Below are 19,934 nucleotides of genomic sequence, written 5' to 3' on the forward strand. Positions count from 1 at the left end.
TTGATGGTCGAGTGGGAGTTTCCGGTGGCCTTCTGATGGAAGCGACTGGTGAGCAAAGGACTAGAGGGGGCCACCACCCCGGGCAGCTTAGACGAAAGCACTACAGACCAGCAACAACCTCCCACCGAGGGTTCTCCCCGTTTCCGGCAGTGGGGACTGCAGCAGCAATACATGACATCCAGACCAGTGTACAACCACATTCCCGTGAATCCAGTGGGGGTCCAGGGGGGAGGGGGGCCATGAAACAATACTAGTCACCGTGGGATATATTCTCATATTCCATGGCTAGTGGTTCGTTATGGGACTATCTCAGTTTTATGAGAACCTGCACATAGCACATAAAGTTGATCACGGGGCTCTGGTCCGAAGATATAAAGCCCATAGTCTACCTCTACCCATGGAATACCATCGACTTATTCTGTGGACACAGGGATTTCAAGGAGATGAATGACCCAGAGAAGAATGACAACGCTGAGCTAAGAAGTGCCGGGGTGAGGGAGGCCGAGTGAGTGATAAGTAGCATTTAGTCTATGGAGGAGGTCCCTGTGCCCAGGTCTGGCAGGCTAGCACAGCCCTGGATGAGCAAGTTTCCCCCGGTTTGAGTGGCCTCGCCCAGTGGATGATTGATTCTTTCTTCCCTGCTGATGCACCCACCACCCCATCCTGCTCCCAACCTGGCTTCACCCCACACCTATGCTGCCTAGTGCAATGCCCTCAAGGCCCACTTCTCTGCCCATGGGGGCTTTCCTGCCCCTTCATCTGGCCCCATACCCCTCCCCTTCCCGCTTCCTGGATTCCTGTAGGCACCCAAAAGGAGTGTGGTTAGTGTCCTGGGCTGGGCCATGGGTTGGGCAAGGGTCTCGGAGGCTGGAACAGGGGCCCTGAGTGGGGCAAGGCATGGCTCCTGCTCACCAGGTGAGGCAAAGGCCAGTGGAAATCTCCCACCCCACCTTTCTGCTCTGGATTAGGTGGACGTTTGACCTCAGGAGCCACTGTCATGGCAAGGAAGATTCCTGGGGCTCTGGGGAGGGTCTGGCCTGGCCTAGCCTCCACCTTCACTCTGGGCCCCATAGGAAGAGCTCAACCTGGGTGACACCACCATGGCGCTACTTGGCCCTTCCGTCACATCCTCTCCAACACTGGATCTGTCAGGATCAGTGCCCCAGGCTTGGGTGCCCAGGCCAGCCTACCAGGGATCCCCAGTCACTCCAGTCAGGCACAGACTCCTCTGTACTCCTAGAAAATGCCAGTATTCTCCATGTGCTGAGAGCCCACGCACACACACACACGCACACACACACACACGCACACACCGAGTACAGACATTTGTGTTCTGACATGCGCACCAGCTAATCCCAGAGACACAGCCCTCTTCCCGTGCTGCAGCAGACCTGTGAACCCTTTCAGTCCTGGTGAATCCCCCGGGCCCCATAGTCATGGCAGCTCTGCTCCCGGGAGCCTCTTTGTTATGGCCCCAGATCTCAGGGACCCAGAGAGCGCTGGCTCAGGCAATCTCTGGCTGAGGAGGGATCTGGGGCCTTTCAAGCTTGCCCTCTGGAGCCCAGATGCCAGCACCCTCCTGCCTTTCTCTCCCCAGCCCCACACTCCGCCCTCCCTCCCTTCCCAAGTACTCACTTCCCTTGGAGGTGCTGTCCTGCTGTCCAGACCTATCCATCGTGGTTCCCAGACCCCTGTGAGCCTCACCCCCCCCCCCGCCCCCTGCCCCAGAACACTCCTCCTCCCTCCAAAAGCTGATGTGTGAGACCTTGATGATCTATCACCAAGGTCTGTGGTCCTCAAGGGGTGGCCTCCCCATCTCTGTATCACTGAGTCCCTTCCTGTTTGCCTCCTTCTCTGCTCGCACCGACACACCTAGATGGGTGTGGGGGTGTCTGTGAGTGAGTGGGGTGGCCAGAGGTGAGGGAGGCCAACGTGGGTGGAGATCTGACCCTACAAGAATTGAGAGAGGTAAGATGCAGCCCCCAAGGCCTTTCCAGCCTCACTCCGCCCCCAAGGGCACTCAAATGGCCTCCACGAAACCTGGGTTCTCCAATTCCACTTTTAGAATCTGGCTGAAGGCTAAATGCCCGGCTCTGGCGCTTCCCCTACCCCTGACCCCCCCAGGGGCAGACCCCCCCAGGACTCAAGCAAGGCCTCCCAGTCGTATCAACAGCACCCTCCTTCACCTCCACCTCTTGGTCTGTCCTGAAGCTTCAGGTCTGTGTGTCTGTGAGGGATGATCTGGTCTCCCCCTCTGTACCATGGCTAGCATGGCCTCAATGTTTGGGCGGGGGGCGGGGGGGGTTCATCCTGTGGGGATCACAGTGCCTCATGGGGGGATGCTAGCAGGGCACCCCACATAGTCAGGGACTGCGTGGGGCTGATGGCCCAGGAGCAGCTGCTTGTCTCCCAGAAAGGGTCTCCCTCCCCCCGTCTGCAGCCGGGGTCCTGCTCTGGAGAGCTCGGAATGCTCCCCCTGTCCTGCCATGTTCATTCACGTGCGTGTCTTGTCCATCTCCGCTCCTGTGATACGGGTTGGTCCTCTGTGGTGCTGCGTCCGGGGCTGCGGGGTCCCACCATAGGTGAGCAGGGGGCTGACAGGGGGGAGGGTTGGTGGCCAGACTCACTTTTTGCCCATGGGCATGTAGGGCAGCATGAAGTCCTGGAGCAAGCTCCTATCTGGGCTCCTCAGGAGCCACCACTGCAGCCTCTGGGGCATCTGTGGAGGGGGATTCTCCTCTGAGCAGCTGAGTCCGGAGTGCCCCCAGCCCTGGCCCTCCACTTTTTCCCCTGCTGGGCTGCAGTGGGTGCCGGGAGTGGTGGCAGCCCGGGGCGAGGAGGGGTGGGGGCGCGGGGAGGGTCACAGGGTCGGGCAGAGGTGACCAGGCAGGGTGTGGGCAGGGCCTCTCCGCATGGGCTCACCGAGTTTGCGCTCGTGTTAGAGGGCGAGGGGGGGCGGCTGCGGCCCGGAGGGGGGTCCTCGTGGCCCCCAGGTGGGCCAAGGTGGAAGCAGTAGAGAAATGAACCCACTCTGAGGGCCAGGCATGGGTGTTCTTTTCTGTGTTGTTCACATTTTCTCTCTTTCTCTCTCTCTCCACTAATCATGTTTCTCTCTCTCCTCGTTTTGTTGCATGACTTGTGCCAGTTCTCGTGATTATACTCCGCTCGTGTCTCTCACAGACTGTCCCCAGTTAGCCTGGGACTTTTTCCCTGAGCCCCAGCTGGGCAGACCCCTCGGGGCTAAACCCAAGGAAATGCCCAGCAACCCCCACCCTGCCCCAGCCCGGCGTGCGCCCCCTGGCGCCCGCTGCTGGTGTGAACAGTAAGTACATCGGCTGGGCCCGGAGAGCAGGGCAGAAAAGCCGGCCCCGCTGGCTGAGGGCCCGGACACCGGGTTCTCCTTGCTCCAAAGTTTAAAAAAAAATGACCCTCTTGCGGATGCTCATCTATCTCAGCCCATTTCAAAGCCTGGAAACCATCTCCGTGAGACGCTGCCCATGCTGTCATTTCATCATCGCAGGCCGGCGGGTCTAGTGGGGGCCGAGGGGCCTGGGGCCAGGGGGGCAGGGCTCTGAGCCTTCTGGGGAGCAGGTGGGAACCGGGGCTCCTGGTGGCCATCTCATTCAAAGGACGGGATGGGGGCAGGAGGGTGAGCTGGCACCTCTGGTCTTTTTCCGGGGTTCTCCAGGTTTCGAGAGTTGGCCCCTCCTTGTGGCCTCTCTTCCAGACACCCCTCTGGAGTTGGGGTGGGAGAATGCTCCCAGTTTTCTGAGAGCACCCCAAACCACGGAGAAGGAAGCTGGCTCCTTCACAGAGCAGGACCTAAACACACCTTCCCCTTCAAGGTCATCATGGTTGAGAGAAGAAGCAGGCCCCAGGGATATCCTGGAGTCACTCCAGGGAGAGAAAGGTGCCCAGCTCACACCCACCCGGGATGCCTGATGGCTGCTCCTGCCCCCTGCCCCTGCAGGGAAGACCAGCCCGACTTTGGGCCCCTTAAAGGCCAAGGGAGCTTGATTCTGCAGGGGCGCAGCACTGAGGGGCAGAGCCGGTGGGTGGGGGCTCAGCACTCCAAGCGAAAGGAGGGGTCTCAGGCTCTACCGCCCACCTTTGACCCGCCCCTGGGCAAGAACTACCCTCTGCAGATATCTTCAGTGACAGATGATGGCCAACAGAGAGACAGCAAGTCCTGGCTCCCCTCCCAGATGGCGATGCTGCCGGGTAGGATTTGCCGTTTTCCCCTTGAGGACAATTTGTGCAGGGTACCGTGGGCCCCAACTCCACATCCTCATCCACTCTCTCCTCCCTGAGATTTCCCCTCTTTCTCCCGCTGCCTTCCTCCCTCAGCCCCTCCCTTGGGAGGGAAGACAGGGGCCGGCCAGAATGGGGGGCAGGCCGGGGCTTGTCCGTGTGCACACGTGTGTGCCCACAGACACGCCCCAAGTGCTAGGCAGCTCCCAGACCCCAGAGAGGCCCCAGTCACGTGGTGTCAGAGTTACCTTGGTAACTGGCCTTTCTGGTTCAGAATAAATCGGGGAGCGAAGCCCCTGGGATTTGTCGAGAAACGCACTGTACGTGAAATGCTTTGCCATCTTGTACGACAGACCTTTTTTTTAAGTTCCAAAATTATGATGGGATTTTTTTTGGATTTGCTTTACGAATAAACCTGATTGGTCCATTTCTCTTTTGACTGACTGCCTCTTTGTAGTGACATGATGTGCACACGGGCCGTGATCCCACCCGCAGGCACGCTGAGTGTGTGCACACGGAGAAGGATCACTTGTGCGTGTAGTTACATGATGTGAACAGGGTCACGGAGGAGGGTCCCCTCTTTAGTCTTTCAGAGAAGTCTCCCCTCGTGCTCACACCCATGTTGGTGTCGTCTTCCCTTGAGGTTCTCTCACCCCAGATGAAGTCTTTGAGGAAGCCCACCGTGGGGACTGACTTGCCTTACCCTGGCCTGGAAGATTCTGCTTTGAGGTCAGAGAGCAAGGGGCAGGCTCAGTCCCCAAGAGTGATGGGCAGGACCCGAGGTCAGACAAGCTACCTCTGCCAGCTCCAGAGACTTCCATGGCTCTGCTTCTGGACTTGGGAGAGGGAGAGCTCCTGTTCTGGCCGTGCTTTGCCCCCCGAATGTTTCCTCAAACCTCTGCCCAGGTTCCTTCTCAGGCTCTCACAGAGGCCAAGACTCCCCTTTACCCACCCGAGTCCATCCGCCGCTGTTGTCTTTACACGTCCATTTGCTCTGCTTTGCCGGGATGCTGCCGTGAGGAGGCAGAGGAATGGGAACCCCTCCCAAATCATGGCCCGCTGTCACTGCCTCATGCATACATCCCTGTTGTGCCTGTGCAAGCTGACCAGGCCCGCTGGGGGCGGAACGGGATGGTGGACACCGGCGTGGTCTGTGTGGGGCTCAGAGCAGACTGAGTGACTAGCTTAAGTCTGTGTGGGGGATGGAGCAGACTGAATGGTTGAATTGGACCTGTGTGGGGAAAGAGAGACTGTGTGGCCAGGCCTGGACGGTGTGGGGTGAGCTATATAGAGTACCAGGTTGAATTTGGAGGAGACTTGGGTGACCATGAGTAGTCTGGATAGGGGACAGGGCATGCAGAGTGACCAAAGTGAGTCTGGGGACAGAGGAGACTGTGTGACCAGGCCTAGTCTGCATGGAGGGTGGGACATACAGAGTGACCAAAGTGAGTCTGGGGACAGAGGAGACTGTGTGACCAGGCCTAGTCTGCATGGAGGGTGGGGCAAACAGAGTGACCAAAGTGAGTCTGGGGACAGAGGAGACTGTGTGACCAGGCCTAGTCTGCATGGAGGGTGGGACATAGAGTGACCAAAGTGAGTCTGGGGACAGAGGAGACTGTGTGACCAGGCCTAGTCTGCATGGAGGGTGGGACATACAGAGTGACCAAAGTGAGTCTGGGGACAGAGGAGACTGTGTGACCAGGCCTAGTCTGCATGGAGGGTGGGGCAAACAGAGTGACCAAAGTGAGTCTGGGGACAGAGGAGACTGTGTGACCAGGCCTAGTCTGCATGGAGGGTGGGACATACAGAGTGACCAAAGTGAGTCTGGGGACAGAGGAGACTGTGTGACCAGGCCTAGTCTGCATGGAGGGTGGGGCATACAGAGTGACCAAAGTGAGTCTGGGGACAGAGGAGACTTTGTGACCAGGCCTAGTCTGCATGGAGGGTGGGGCATACAGAGTGACCAAAGTGAGTCTGGGGACAGAGGAGACTGTGTGGCCAGGTTTGGTGTGTACAGGGGGTGGGGCACGCAGAGTGACCAGGTTGAATCCAAATGGGTCGGGGCAGGATGAGTGATGAGATAGGGTGTGTGTGGAGGACAGCGTGAAGGGTGTGATGCGGTGGGATCCCGATGGGGGTGGGGTGGAGTTGACTGATGGGTCTAGATGGGGCTAGGGAAGCCTTGAGAAGCCAGCTAGATGTGGACGGGAGGCAGCCAGGCTCTGGTCAGCAGGAGAGAGAGGTCTGCAAAGGCCACCTCTCTGGACTGGAGTTTTTCTGCGTGTTTGTCTGTCTTCTCCCTGAGCTCTGTGTCTAGCCCCCTACCCATGACGCATCCACACCATCCTGTCTCATCGGCCCTGCCTTGGGCCCTGGGCCAGGCCCCCAGCACCGCACTTGCTGGACCCATCACTAACTCATCTTTTTGCAAACTTTGAGCAAACCCAGGACCCCCTCCTTCCCTGCACTGTGGGCAGCCCATAGGCTGCCTGAATGAGCCGGGGACCCCCAGCCTCCTGCCTCCCTCCATGGTCCACTCACTTTTCTGTCCTCAGGGACAGGCTGCCCTTTGCCAATGCCCCACCTCTGGCCTGTCCCCCTCCCCCACTAAACAGTTTTCAGTGTCTCAATAGCTTCTGCTTATATGTTTGAAGATTCCAAACTGAATGGGGAGGTGGCGAAGGCCGCGCTGGCGAACGAAGACTGCCCCCACATAGACCAGGCCCTCACTCCTGATGAGGGCCTGCCCTTTACTCGCTCGGGCACCCGCGAGAGATACGGACCCTGCTTCCTCTTATCAACCGGGGAGTACGCGTGCCCACCTGGTGGAGGAATGAGAAAGGGTATGTAGAGGAGGCGGGGGGCACTCTGCATCAGCTGGGCCGCCTCGCGCTCCTGCAGATGGGCGGGTGGGGCGGCGGGCGAGGGGTGCTGAGGGGCAGGCAGGCACGCTGAGGGGGGGCAAGGTGCAGAAGGAGCCCCCCCCCCCCAGGGTTGGCCCTTGGAGGTCTGAGTCCTTTTCTCCCAAGTAGGATGTCAGGCTGGCAGAGAATCTGAGGTCCTGGCAGCTGTGGGTTGGGACTGAGCCCGAGGGGAAAGGAAGGGGTGCCGGAATGGGCTGGCTGACTACGGGGCTGTGACCCTAAGGCAGGGTGTTACCCGGGGATGTGGGAGGAGTCTCGACTCCTCCAGGCTGCTCTGGCAGATGGCAGGTGAGACCCAGAAAGCAAAGTGATCTCCCCTGTCCCTTGGTTGAGGAGGGCAGTGGGGTGGGCCTGGCCTGGCCAGGACCCTGTGGACGTAGCCACCCAAGGATGCATGTTCTGGAAGAGCACCATTTAAAGAGAATCTGTAGGCCAGTGGGAGGAGAGGCATGAAGAGAGGTGGCTTCAGGGCTTGGGGGTGAGACCAATGTCATCGCAGAGGTAAGATGTGTGCTAGTCAGAATATTGCTAGTGGCAGTCAGAGAACTTGCCAAGAAGGTGAAGCACCACCCGGTGCAGCACCTTCGTACCCTGGTCACCGCCCCGGGTGTGATCAGCGCCCCCTTGTGGTTGGTGAAGGCTGAGCCCCATAGTGGCCTCTGTTCAAGGTCTCCTTGTTAGCAGACCCTTATCTTAGGCTGACCTCCTGGGGAAAAGATTTCTACTAGAGCTTGAGCATGGGCTGGAGGGAAGCTTGAGGCAGGGGCCCAGAGCACCCTAGCCCCAGGCTTCAGGCATTGGCCTGGAAGGTAGAGGAAGCCATCCTTGACATATCGGGCTGGCTGGGCAACTCGTGCATGTCTGGGAGTGCCTCACATGCTCACACGGGATGCATGCTGACCAGAGTGAGCAGGCTGGGCCCGAGGGATAGTTGGTTTTTTAGAGCAATAGTTGGTGTAGACTGTGGCCATTCACAACTGCTCCAGTACTTGAAATGGTCCAACAATACACAAGGAGAGAACACAGAATTCCAAATAAAGGGCAGACCCAACCCAGAAGAGGAGAGGCAGCCTATACTGAGATGGGGAAGTCCTTCTGGTCACTGGTGCTTAGTGTGCCCACCTGATCCAGTCTGGTCCCTGCTTCCTTGCCCTGCCTGGAGGTCCCTCGGACCCCAGTGCGGCAAACCGCTGCCCGCATGGTGCTGCATGGTGGAGGGCTGCGGGCCTGGGGTGGGCCCATCCTTGGCACCTTCCATGGATAGGCCTGATGCTCCCTTTTGCACCTGGCTTTTTCCTGGGTAGAGGCTCTAGAATACCAGGAGCAGGGGCAGCCCAGGGGAGTGAGGGGGAAAGCAGGTAGACTTTGTGGCTGTGCTCTGCCCGGTAAGGTCTCATGGGCTGCCTGTCTCTTTCATCTTCACTATTGGATCAATCTGTGTGGCCTAAAAGACAGAGTCTCTTTCCAGAAGCCCAGGGAGTGTGGGACGGAAGAAGCCCCATCTCCCTGTAGTGGCCAAGGGAGCTCGGCGGCAACCACTGTCCACGGGTGGTACCTGCTCCCCAATCCCACAGAGGCGTGGGGGGCCAGAGTGTTTGGGAGGCACCAAGGGTGAAGTGCCCCCACCCACATCCACCCGGCCCTGCTCTCATGGAGCCATGACAGCGCCGAGGACTTGATTTTCTCAGGATAATTCCAGTGCACAAGCCACATGCAGAGTAGGAGAGTTAGGGACTCAACCCGGTCCCCAGGAGGGAGAAAGAGAGGCGTGCTGGGCCGGCTCACTGCATGGGAAAACCAAGCCCGCTGGAGAAGAATCTGCCTGCCTCTGCATGCGGCTGTTCTGTCTTTCCTCTTCCTTCCTTAAAAACTAAGTACCAAGCGGGATGGGAAAGCCAAGAAGAGAAGCTCAAGTGTTAATTGTATTCTTTACATACAGATCTTTGCAAAGAAAGCCCTGTCATTGCTAAGTATATGCCGACAGAGGCTGTGAGAGTGACTTGACCAGGCGGCTTGGCCGAGGACACTGGTGGCTATTAAGCATCTGGGTGGACCAGCAGCCCCTCCTCACCCTCGGACAGAGTAAATTCACGCCATGCAGGTTTGCCGGACGAGTCCGAGTGGCCCAGGTCTTGTACTAGGACGGACGTAGCTTTTTCTACGGCCAAATGGTAACTGACCGTAGAGGATTTCTTTTCCTTCTTTCTTTTTTTTTTTTTTTTAATTTTATTTTATTTGGGGAGGGTGGTGGAGGGGTTCCTTAGCATGACTTGCATGAAGTTAAACAGAAAACCCAGCAAACCAAACCCACCAACTCCCCTGCAACTGTAATGATCACCCTAAACAACAACAACGACGAGAAAAAGGAAAAAGTCCTCTATTTTCTTTCAAAGCTCTTTACTTTTATTACACACGTTGTTGGAGCCAGACTGTAACGGCGTTCGGTAGAAACCTGTACATTTCTGGGGGTGGGAGGAGGGGTGGGGATGGGGAATGGATGGCTTCCCTTTTTGTACACAAGATCGAGAGTCAAGGTTCCAAAAAGGGCAGTCGGTCAGTCATCGGTCATATTGACCTCACCTTCATAGTTCATTTCTCACGTGGAAACTGAGAACTTTGCTCCAAATAGAATTGTGGAAACACGCACTGCTGCTTTCTTCCCTCTCTGTCTGGCATGCTTGTGACCCAGCGGACGTCTCCCCAAGACCCTTGACAGCGGCTAGTCTAGGTTGATTCAATCATCTTCTCGGTGTGTAGATCCAGTGTGACCAGCTTTCATTACAAATTGTTCATAGTAAATAATCAACACCGTACGGATTTTCCAAGTGTTACTTTAGAGCACCAAAAGATCAGGACCACAGGAGGGGTGGCCCTCCTCCACCTTTATTAAGGCACAACCTGGCATTGTATGCAATTTAGTACTTCAGAGTAAAAAACTGCATGCCCAATGTTATGCAAAGCGATTCTAGCATGAAATAAATTTTGTATCATGGTTTCTGTATAGTCTAAAGCAGATTTGTTTTCCTGAAGCAATTGGAGGTTTGCAGAGACCCACTTCTGCATCTTGAATAAATATAGTATTTTCCCAACAGAAACAGAGGACAGTAGCTTGGCTTTGGTCTGATTCTAAAATTAGTGGTGGGGTGGGGGGTGGGGAAGGATGATATTTTTGAAAAACACATGCTTGAGTTGAAAAAAAAAAAATGCAACATCTCGAGCCTTCACTGCAGCTCGAAACATTTCCTGGAAAGAGAGCAATGCTGCTTTAGCTCAACACCCTCCCCTCCTTGGGCTCTGGCCCTCAATAATAAAAAGCTGACTTTTGAGATGAAGCACGGGTTTGGGTTTTTATTGCCTTGGGCAGTGTCGTGATTTGGTTCTGCCTGTGATCAGGCCTGCTGTGGCGGGGCTGGGGTGGGGTGAACCTGAACCTGCTATGTCTCAACGACATAGCAAGGTGCTGGCTGTCCTCCCGCTGGGAAAAAAACCAGGCCTTAAGGAAGAAGTTTTGCTCTGGCCCCCGCCTCTGCAGATCCCGTTGGGTCTGGGGAGGGGAGGCAGCTCTCAGAAAGGATGGGGCATACAAGAACCTGACCCTAAAACAAGCACATACTCTAGGGGGGTCACTGACATGGAAACTTCTATGTGAGTCATGCCATTTTGATGACTCCTTGAATCTGGCCATGTCAGAGCTCCCAGCCCCCGTGCAGACCTTTCAGTCACCTCCCTCCTAGGGCCATTGTTGAATCTGATAGTGGCAGAGGCAGGGGGCTGACCGACAGTTCCGGGTGCCCTACCCAGCTGCACCCTGCTGGCTCAGCTGGTGGGACCACCCGTGCATCTCTCTCAGCCTGGAGGCATCTTGGAGGGGAGGAGCCCTCCCTCAGGGGTCTTGATGTGTGACGATTATTCACTCGGCTTCTCATGGGGGATAGAGTGGGGATTGGGGGTTCCTATCCTTTCCTTATCCATTGGAGAATCCAGGAATATTCAGGTGGGAAAATATCTAATGATCATGGTAGTCAACCTCCGAGCCTTTTACAGATGAGGAGCTGAGGTCCACAGAGAATGATCTTCCCAGGGCCAGAAACAAGTGGGTGTCTCTCTCCCATTTCAGTTCCCTTGATGCCCCCAGCATGGCCTGAGTCAGCCGTCAGATGGGCAGGTGGGAGGCCGAAGGTGGATGCTGAAGTCTCATCTCACTGTTCCTTGTCTCCTCAAAGCCTTTGCCTCAACTTCCATCCTGTGTGGTCCGGGAACCACGGGCTGGGGGTCGGTGGGGCAGTGAGTACAGTAAGGCCTCTGCCCAAGGGGCTACGCGGCCATAGAGCTGCCGGAGCACACTGTGTATGTCACAGCCATTCATAACTATCAGGATGTGGGAGCCAAACAGCCTCAGCTGCTGCAGGGAAGGTCACGTTCACTCTACCTGGGATCCAGTTTGGAGGAAGTGCCTCTCTGGTGGACTCAAGTGGATTTAACAGAAAGCCATTTACAATGTGGGTTTTCCAGGACACACTAGCTAATGGGGAAAGGGGATTGACATACACTGAGCATCTGCTGCGCCGGGGGCAGCTGGGAAACATTGTCTAATGACAGCCCACAGTAATTCACTCTGCCCATTTTGGAGCTAGAGGACAGGTGCAGAGAGGTAAAGCAACTGGCCCAAAGCCACACAGCCAATGAAAGACGAAGCCAAGATTTTAACCCAGTCAGGCCTGACTCCAGAGTTCAAGTGAAGCTGTCTCAAGCTAATTAGGGCCTTCTTGGGGCAGGAGCGGAATAGATAGGAACACTAGAGAGGCTCATCCTGAATCCCAGGACCCTCAGGACGTGGCTTCCTGCCCTCCTTCATGATGCGCCATGGGTATGACAGAGGGGGGCTTTTCACAGGCTGCTCAAACCTTCTACACACACATCTGGCCACCTCACTCTCCTTCCTGAACACCTGTTGCCCTAGGAGGGAAACTGAAGCTCCTTCTATTGGCCAGCATGCCCCCTGCCCCACTCCTGGCCACCTCTCCTCTTCTCTCACCTCTGTGCCTCAGTTGCTCTGTAAGTCTGAGCCCGTAGCGGTCACACACATGCACCTTAGGACCTGGAACTCCCTCCCTCTATGGTCCCACCACTTCCTGACTAACTTTCCAACTCCCAATTTCCATCCATCACGAGGTCTTGCTTTGGAAGTGGCAGGTGCCTGGGGGCAGGGTGGAAGGCTTGCTTTCCTCTGAGCCCCAGGCCCCGATTCACCTTCGCAAGCACAGTCTCATCTTGTTTGGCCTCCTGACCTGATGGCCTTCTGGGACTGAAGGTGGTGGGGGTATCAAGGGGAGAGGGGGTGCCTGTGACCAGGAGGGGAGAGCCTGTGGTAGGTCGGTGAGGACGCAAACACCCCACGAACACCTGGAATGTGGTGATCACACACAATCACTCCAGAGGCCGGGCCCAAGAGCTGTGAGCACACGGCGGAGCTCACTCCCCTCTTCTTTTTCCTTCCCCCTCCCCTTACGGGAGGAATACAAAGGCCAATTTACTTCGTCTATCAGAAAAAAAAGTAATTAAAGAAAACGAGTGGGTATTTACTCAAGTTGGCTTCTATGGCTCATTAGCTAACCAGGTGGGGGATGCTGACATTAACTCCCAGCTGGTCATAATCTGCACAGCACAGTTATCACACACTTGTAAGAGGTAAGCACAGAGGACAGGTGGGTGTGAGGGGATCCTGACCCCCTCGTTTAACCTCCCTTCCCCCTTGGTGGCCCTGAAGGTATACACACCAGTTCGTTAACATTTACCGGGCACTTCCTCTGTATCAGGGCCCATCTTTGGTGAAGGGTTCCAGAACCGACCAAGACCCGATCGCTCACTGTCGAAGAGCTGAGGGTCTGTTTGGAATGAGGGGCTTGCACATCTACAAATCCGAGGATGACCATGGGAATCAAAGGGCCCAGAAAAAAATTTGGGCGACCCTGTGGACAGCCCCTTGAGCTTTCAGGCACTCATCAGGTCCAGTGAACGGGCCTAGAGAAAGCCTGTCTGCCGCTGCAGGAAGGGCAGAACGGAGGGACTTCCGGTGACAGGGCTGTCTGTGGTGGCACCTAGTACCAGGGGCCATTCGCTCTTCCATGCGTGGATTATCAAGAAGAGTCCGAGTCACGTTCTGAGCCAGCACCCCTGACCTTGTTTCAGGCTGGGAAGGAGCCCCAAGACACTTCTTTCTTGTGCCCACAGGTGGCCTCGGGAGAGGCACTCGGGCTCAGCAGTAGAAGATTTGGAACTGGGGTTTCTTCTATAGGAGCTGAGGGAGGCAGGAGGGAACTCTGAACTGGTGTGCTGTGAGCTCACGTGTGTCGGCTGCTCGTGAGTAGAAAGCCTGTCTGGGAGGTGTGGGCCTGAGTAGTCTCCAGTGTGGGACTGCTTTCTGGACTGTGTGTAGGACGGCGGCGGGCAGCCCGCAACTGTGGGCTTGCTCCGGTGTGGTCCTCTCTGGACCATCCAATTTCTCCATCTCCGAGGGTATGGGAACCTTGGCAAGACCAGCTCAGAGTGCACAGAGATGTCCTTCTTCCCACTGCAAAAGTGCTTAGAGGCTGTCGTAGCCTCTGCTGGTTCTGGGAGGTGGGGGACCAAGGCCTTTGCTGGCCAGGGCAGTGCTGTTTTTTGGGTACAGTATCGGGAGCAGGACTCCATGCACGGGTGTTCGAGGTCAGCCAACGGCCATGGGTGATGTCTAGGTTCAGGCCTGGGGAGCTCAGGATTATCTTCATCCCCACTCCATTGAGCTGAACCCACTCCTAATCCCAGGGTTGAGCCTCATCTGCCCACCCTGGTCTGGCTCAAGGCCTGGGACGGGTCACCTCCCAGTCAGGACACTGAGCCAGGAGTGAGGTGTGTGGTCCCTTCCCCTTTTTAGGCCTCTGTTTTCCCACATGAATAATGAAAATGTTGGATAAGACCAATGGTTTTCAAAACTTTCTTAAGGAACCCTTGTCAAGTGAAATCTTAGGTGGAGTCCGGTATATAATATAAATTAAAATAAAGCTGCTGTGAATAAGGTGGAGGGTGTGGGCCCAGATCTTTGTTCACATGGCTTCCTTTCATCCATAGGCTGCCAGGTGGCCACCGAATTCTCAGGAGACTTCTAGGGCTCTAACAAATGCACTTTGAAGGCCACTAGGTGAGAAGGTCATTACAGGTCCTCCAGCTCTGATATCTTGGGAGTGTAACTTCCTGAAGCCACCGTAGTCTAGCCCTCACAGGCCCAATCCTCTCCTGAGTCCCCAAGGGAAGGTGGTGTGGGATGGGCCACTAGCTAGCTGGTGACACTGCCACACAGTCCCCAGGGAAAGCTGTTTCCTGAGGCAGAAGAAAGGTGCTATGTCCCCCAAAGTCACAGCTGCCACCTGGGGAGGCCTGGGGCCTGTGGTCTGGCCTACACCCCATTTTACCTCCTCCTCCTCCTCCAGAGGCAAGGAGGGCTAAGAGGCAGATGTCAGGGGTTAGGGTCAGACTCCCCTTCCTATGCTGCGGCCTGTCCCTCACCCGAAACTACGCAGCTTGGCAATTAGTCACACAGGCCAGCTCCAGAGTGCTGCCTCGCTTGGATGAAGACACCCATCCTCTGAGAGTTCATGGTTCTAGATTCTGTTGTCTGTTCCAGGTGCCTCCTCTGTCGGGTCTTCCCAGAAGTCCTATCTCTTCCTCCACTTATTCATCTCCACTTCCTACCCACCCCCCACCCCCCCATCCAGGGCCTTCTCTCTTTTAGTCACCAAGACAAGAACTCCTTCCCATCTGAGTATCCACCTGCAAACTAATCTTCAAATCAGTAAATTAATGCTCCAGGTGCTGAGAATAAAACCTCAGGGAGGCCTTTGGCTGCTCTGAGCATGGCCTGGGAACCGTTTCTCTTGCCGAATCGAAGGCTGCTGGACCAAAATAACCACGGGGGATGGGGCTGGGTATTCCGTCCCCACCAGGTAAAGACAGGCTGGAGCTGCTGTTTTCCATGTCCTTTGGGGATTCCGGTTTAAATGTTGCTTAGGGGCCAGACTCCCCAGCCATGCAACCAAGTGAGGTTCTTGTTATTGCCCTCAGGGGGGGTCCCAGCACCATCTGCTGGGCAGGAAGGATGTCTGTCTCCTTGAACCCCAGACGCTGAGCCGGCCGCCTCCCATTGTTCTGGCCTGTGGTCAGCCCCCCTTCTCAGGCCGACCACACAACCTGACCAAGCAATTCTCTGGGAACACTTCGGGTAGGAAAAAATCATTTTATTAAAGGGCCTCTGTCACAAGCCCCCCATTTCTGGACCTGTCAGATAGGCTTTCAGTGGAAGTTTCTGGTTGTCTTTCCTTCCCATTTCTCTGTCCATGGCTTCCTGAGATTTGGCACTCTCAGCGGCATCTGGGGAAGGGCCAGTGACCTTGGGGTGCTGGCCCAATGCAGGGAGGGCTGGCAGCTGGCAGAGCGCCAGGGAGTGGCCAGCCCCACAGCCCACAAGGAGTCCCAGTGACGACTGCAGAGATGGCACAGGCTTCGGGGCCCAGATGTTGGCTTCGGAGCCGTCCCCGCACATGCCATGCTCGTTCCAGCCCCAAGAGTAGCACATCCCTCCTGTGGAAAAGAAAAGACTGCTGTAGAAGTGGCTTTGAGAACAGGGTTCAAACAATCAACCTGGGGACACAGGTAATATCGTAAACCCCGGTTTCCACGTGACAAGACCAAAGCTCAACCGTACTTGGTGGCTTGCCCGCCACCCTTGCTTCCACCCTGCCCTCCAGAGCCTTCCCAGTGTTTCTCACTCCTGCCACCCCACAGCTGTCCCTGTCCCAAACCTGGCCTTCCTCCTTCCTTCACCGTAACCTCCTCCCTCACACCCACCCCATAATCCAAGACCTGCCGACTCTTCCTCCAGAGAAATAGCTCAAATCCTTCCATCTCTCCATCTCTACTGCCTTCCCCTTATCCCGGCACCATTCTCCCGCGTGCTGGGCCATGCCGACAGCCAAGGGACTAACTGGGCAGCTCACCATCTGCCCCAATCTTCAAAGAGCGTCTAGATGATCTCTGACAACTGCAAATCTAATCACATCACTCCCCTGCTTAAAAGACTTCTGTGACTTCCAATGCCCTTAAAGGCCTCTCTTTGGCCTGTGAGGCCCTGAGTGACCTGGCTTCTGACCACCTTGCTGCCCTCCCCTTACTTTCCCCCACCTCACTACGTTCCAAAACCCCTGCCTTCTTTCCATTCCTTACATATGCCTTGTGGGGCCTTCTTTCTCTTGAGGTCCTCTTTTTAACGGGCTCCAGACCTCCTCATCTTTTAAATTCAAGTTAAATGTCGTTCTGAGGCCAGATTCCCTGGCCACTCAATCTAACTTAGATTCTTGATATTGCCCTTGGACTTCACCCCCACAGGGGCCCTCGCACTTTGTGGTGGATAGATGACTTGTGTAGTCATGTGTGTACTGTCCCCTCCTCACTAGCCGATGTGCTCTACAAGGAGGGAAGGACCACGTACGTTTCATTCACTGCCGTATCTCTAGCCTGGTACACAGCTGGTGCTCAATAAGGGCTCGTTGATGAGATAAAAGATTGAATGAACACAGTCATACAGCCAGAGTCTCTAGACCAGCATGATGCCCCCACACATCACAGCATCTCTTCCTAGGTTTAGACCATTTCCTAGGGCCTAAACTCACTCGTGTTTTTTGTAGTCATTAAAAATTTTTTGCCCCCAATTTATAAAAATAATACATCTTCCTGACAAAAAAAAAAGAAAAATATGGATGAGTGTAAAGAAAAAGCAGACTTTGATCTTGGCACTACTATGTTAAACCTTTAATTTGTGAAATTTGTAAATATTTGTGTATATTTCGTTCTGCTTTTGTCCCTTACTAACACAAATATTTCTCCACAGAACTGCAAAGGATTCAAAAAGAAAATTAAAAATAATTTGTTTGAAATTTTGAAATAGTTCAATATGCAGAAAGATACAAGAAATAACTTAGCAGAAAGAAACATACTCCGTCCAGATTTAGAACATTCGTCAACATATCTGCTTCAACGCTTCCCTTAAAAAAAAGAAAATATACCAGTAAGATAACAGTTTAAGCCCTGCTTCCCGTTCTTGCCCTCCAGCCATTTCTCCTCCCAGGAAGGAGCCACTATTTTGAAGTTGGTGTTTGCTACTGGTTTTATACTTTCTACACATATGTCATTAAATGCCATGTAGCATTTTTAGTCTGTTTTAAAAAGATTTATATAAATAGTGTTGAAATATCTATCTTTATAACACGTGCCCTTTACACTCAGTATTCTTTTTGGAAATTTATCCGAGCTGACACAGATCAAGTTCATTTATTTTAACAGTATCCCCTTATGTATAAATCTTATTTGACTTATCCATTCCCCTTCTGAGGGACAGTTCTTTGATGATGGTAATTGTTGCTATCTTCTTACACAATATATAATGTACAATATCATGTACTTCATAGTAATATTGTCGCTATTGTAAACAGCGCTGCCATGAACACCCCTGAGCACGTCTCCCTGTACAGAGAGGCGTCTGCACAGGGCCGGTCCCCAGACGTGAGTGGAGTGGAGCCACACGTTTAGATTTAGATACGGCTAATAGTTGCCACAATGGCTGCAGTTACTTCCCATCCCATCAGCGATGGATATGAATGTTTCCCTCTACCTTTGCCTTCGCACTCTTGCTATTCTGATAAGTACAATGAACGAATCTGCATTTCCCCGACTACTAGTGAGAGGGAGCGTCACTTCATTTATAGCCCTGAGTCGCCTCCTCTTATGAATTGCCTCTGTACATTCTTGCCTGTTTTTCTCTTTGGCTGTTTGTCTTTTTTTTTTTTTTTTTTAATGGATTTGTGAGTTTTCTTGATGTATTATTTTCTACTTTTTTGCTATTCTATGCATTGTGTCTTCTCCCACACGTCCATGGCATGTCTCTTCACTTTGCTTACGGTATCTTTTGTTAAACAAATTTCTTTAAAATGACTGTCTGATTGTCCATTATGGAGATTCAACAATTTCCTTAACCTGTATCCTATTAACAGATATGCAGGTTGTTTCGAGTTTTTCATTATTTTGAGTAACTTGAATAATATTCCTGTGAGTATCTTTGCACATGTATCTTTTTCTACCTAATTGCTTCCTCAAATTAGATTCTTAAAATGGGAATTCCTGGTCAACTGGTATCGACATTTTTGAGATTCCTGAGTACTGTTTTTAATGCTTCCACAATATTTTTCAGAAAGGCCACCTGAATACAACTATGGCAATCTGTGGAAGTTTCCGGTTTACTCCAGCATTGCCAGTATTTAGTGCTCATTATAATGTTTAAAAAATCTTTTCTTTTTTTTTTTTATTATTTTTTTTATTTTTATTTATTTTTTTTTTTAATTTTTTTTTCAATGTTTATTTATTTTTGGGACAGAGAGAGACAGAGCATGAACGGGGGAGGGGCAGAGAGAGAGGGAGACACAGAATCGGAAACAGGCTCCAGGCTCTGAGCCATCAGCACAGAGCCCGACGTGGGGCTCGAACTCACGGACCGCGAGATCGTGACCTGGCTGAAGTCGGACGCTTAACCGACTGCGCCACCCAGGCGCCCCTAAAAAATCTTTTCTAATTTGAAGACACAAAAAGATTTCTCATTGTTTGTATTTGTACATTATTGCCATCAAAACTGAAAGATAAGGGGCGCCTCTGTGGCTCAGTCGGTTAAGCGTCCAACTTCAGCTCAGGTCATGATCTCATGGTTCATGGGTTCGAGCCCCACGCCAGGCTCTGTGCTTACAGCTCCAAGCCTAGAGCCTCCTTGAGATTCTGTGTCTCAGTCTCTCTCTGCCCCTCCCCTGCTTGCACTCTCTCTCTCTCTCTCTCTCTCTCTCAAAAATAAATAAACATTAAAAAATTTTTTAAAAACCTGAAAAATAATTCTTATGTTACTCAGATATTTGTATTTCCTCTTTTGTGTATTGTCTGCTTCATATCTTTTTCCTGTTTAGTATACAAGGGTTTAAGTGCTCAGATCCAAGAGCCAGATGGTTTAGGTTCAAATCCTAGCTCCTCTATTTATTAGCTGAGTGACCTTGGGCAAGTTACTTAGTGTCTCTGTGCCTCAGTTCCTTCATCTGTTAAATGGGGATAATAGTACCTTTATCATAAAGTTGTTTACAAGCGTTAAATGAGTAAGTAGGTGTAAAATACTTAGAATGGTACTTGCCACATAGTATTATGTAAATATTTGTTATTGTTAAGAGCCTTCTTAAGAGCCTTCTTGTTATGTTAAGAGCCTTCTTGTTTTAAAGATTTTTATTTTTAGAATATTCTTTCTCTGCCATATCTAGCACAAATATTTTTTTCTTAGTTTGACTTAAAACTTTGTCTTGGCTCTTTTGGTATAAAACATAAGCTTCATGGTTCTTTGTAGTAAACTTCATTGATCTTTTACAATTTCTTCTACTGCTTCTAAGAACTGAAAGCCCATCCCTATCTAGATCAGAATGTATTCTTTTTTATTTTTCAACGATCTTATTTACTTTTCTATCTTTACATTTCACCCTTTCTCCACTGAAAATCTGTTTCCCAGACCACTCTTCCACAGGGGGAGGCTGGCTGGCCAGGGATTACCCTTCCTTTCCCTTTTCCTTTTCCCTGGTAGGAAGGCAATCACTGGCCAAAAGTTTGGGTTTGGGGAAACACAGATGTCTCCCTGTTTGGCCCACGAGCGAG

General features: G+C 53.1%; 2 protein-coding genes across 2 annotated transcripts in view; one reads left to right on the forward strand and one right to left on the reverse strand.

The window, feature by feature from the left end:
• KCNC1 (potassium voltage-gated channel subfamily C member 1) overlaps positions 1-9,179 on the forward strand; it is a 42,821-nt gene extending 33,642 nt beyond the window's left edge. Inside the window, exons 3-4 of the mRNA XM_047072228.1 lie at positions 6,906-7,094; positions 9,115-9,179. Coding sequence (XP_046928184.1) covers positions 6,906-7,094; positions 9,115-9,179 — 254 coding nt within the window. The remainder of the gene's footprint in view (positions 1-6,905; positions 7,095-9,114) is intronic.
• Positions 9,180-15,438: 6,259 nt separating this feature from the next.
• Positions 15,439-19,934, reverse strand: part of SERGEF (secretion regulating guanine nucleotide exchange factor) — a 238,023-nt gene continuing 233,527 nt past the window's right edge. The window contains 2 exon segments of the mRNA XM_047071819.1: positions 15,439-15,540; positions 15,543-15,788. Coding sequence (XP_046927775.1) covers positions 15,449-15,540; positions 15,543-15,788 — 338 coding nt within the window. The 3' untranslated portion in view covers positions 15,439-15,448.

Source organism: Lynx rufus, unplaced genomic scaffold (genome assembly GCF_022079265.1).
Source record: "Lynx rufus isolate CCGP_SWC_20201006 ecotype Redwood Valley unplaced genomic scaffold, mLynRuf1.p SCAF_9, whole genome shotgun sequence".
NCBI lineage: Eukaryota > Metazoa > Chordata > Mammalia > Carnivora > Felidae > Lynx > Lynx rufus.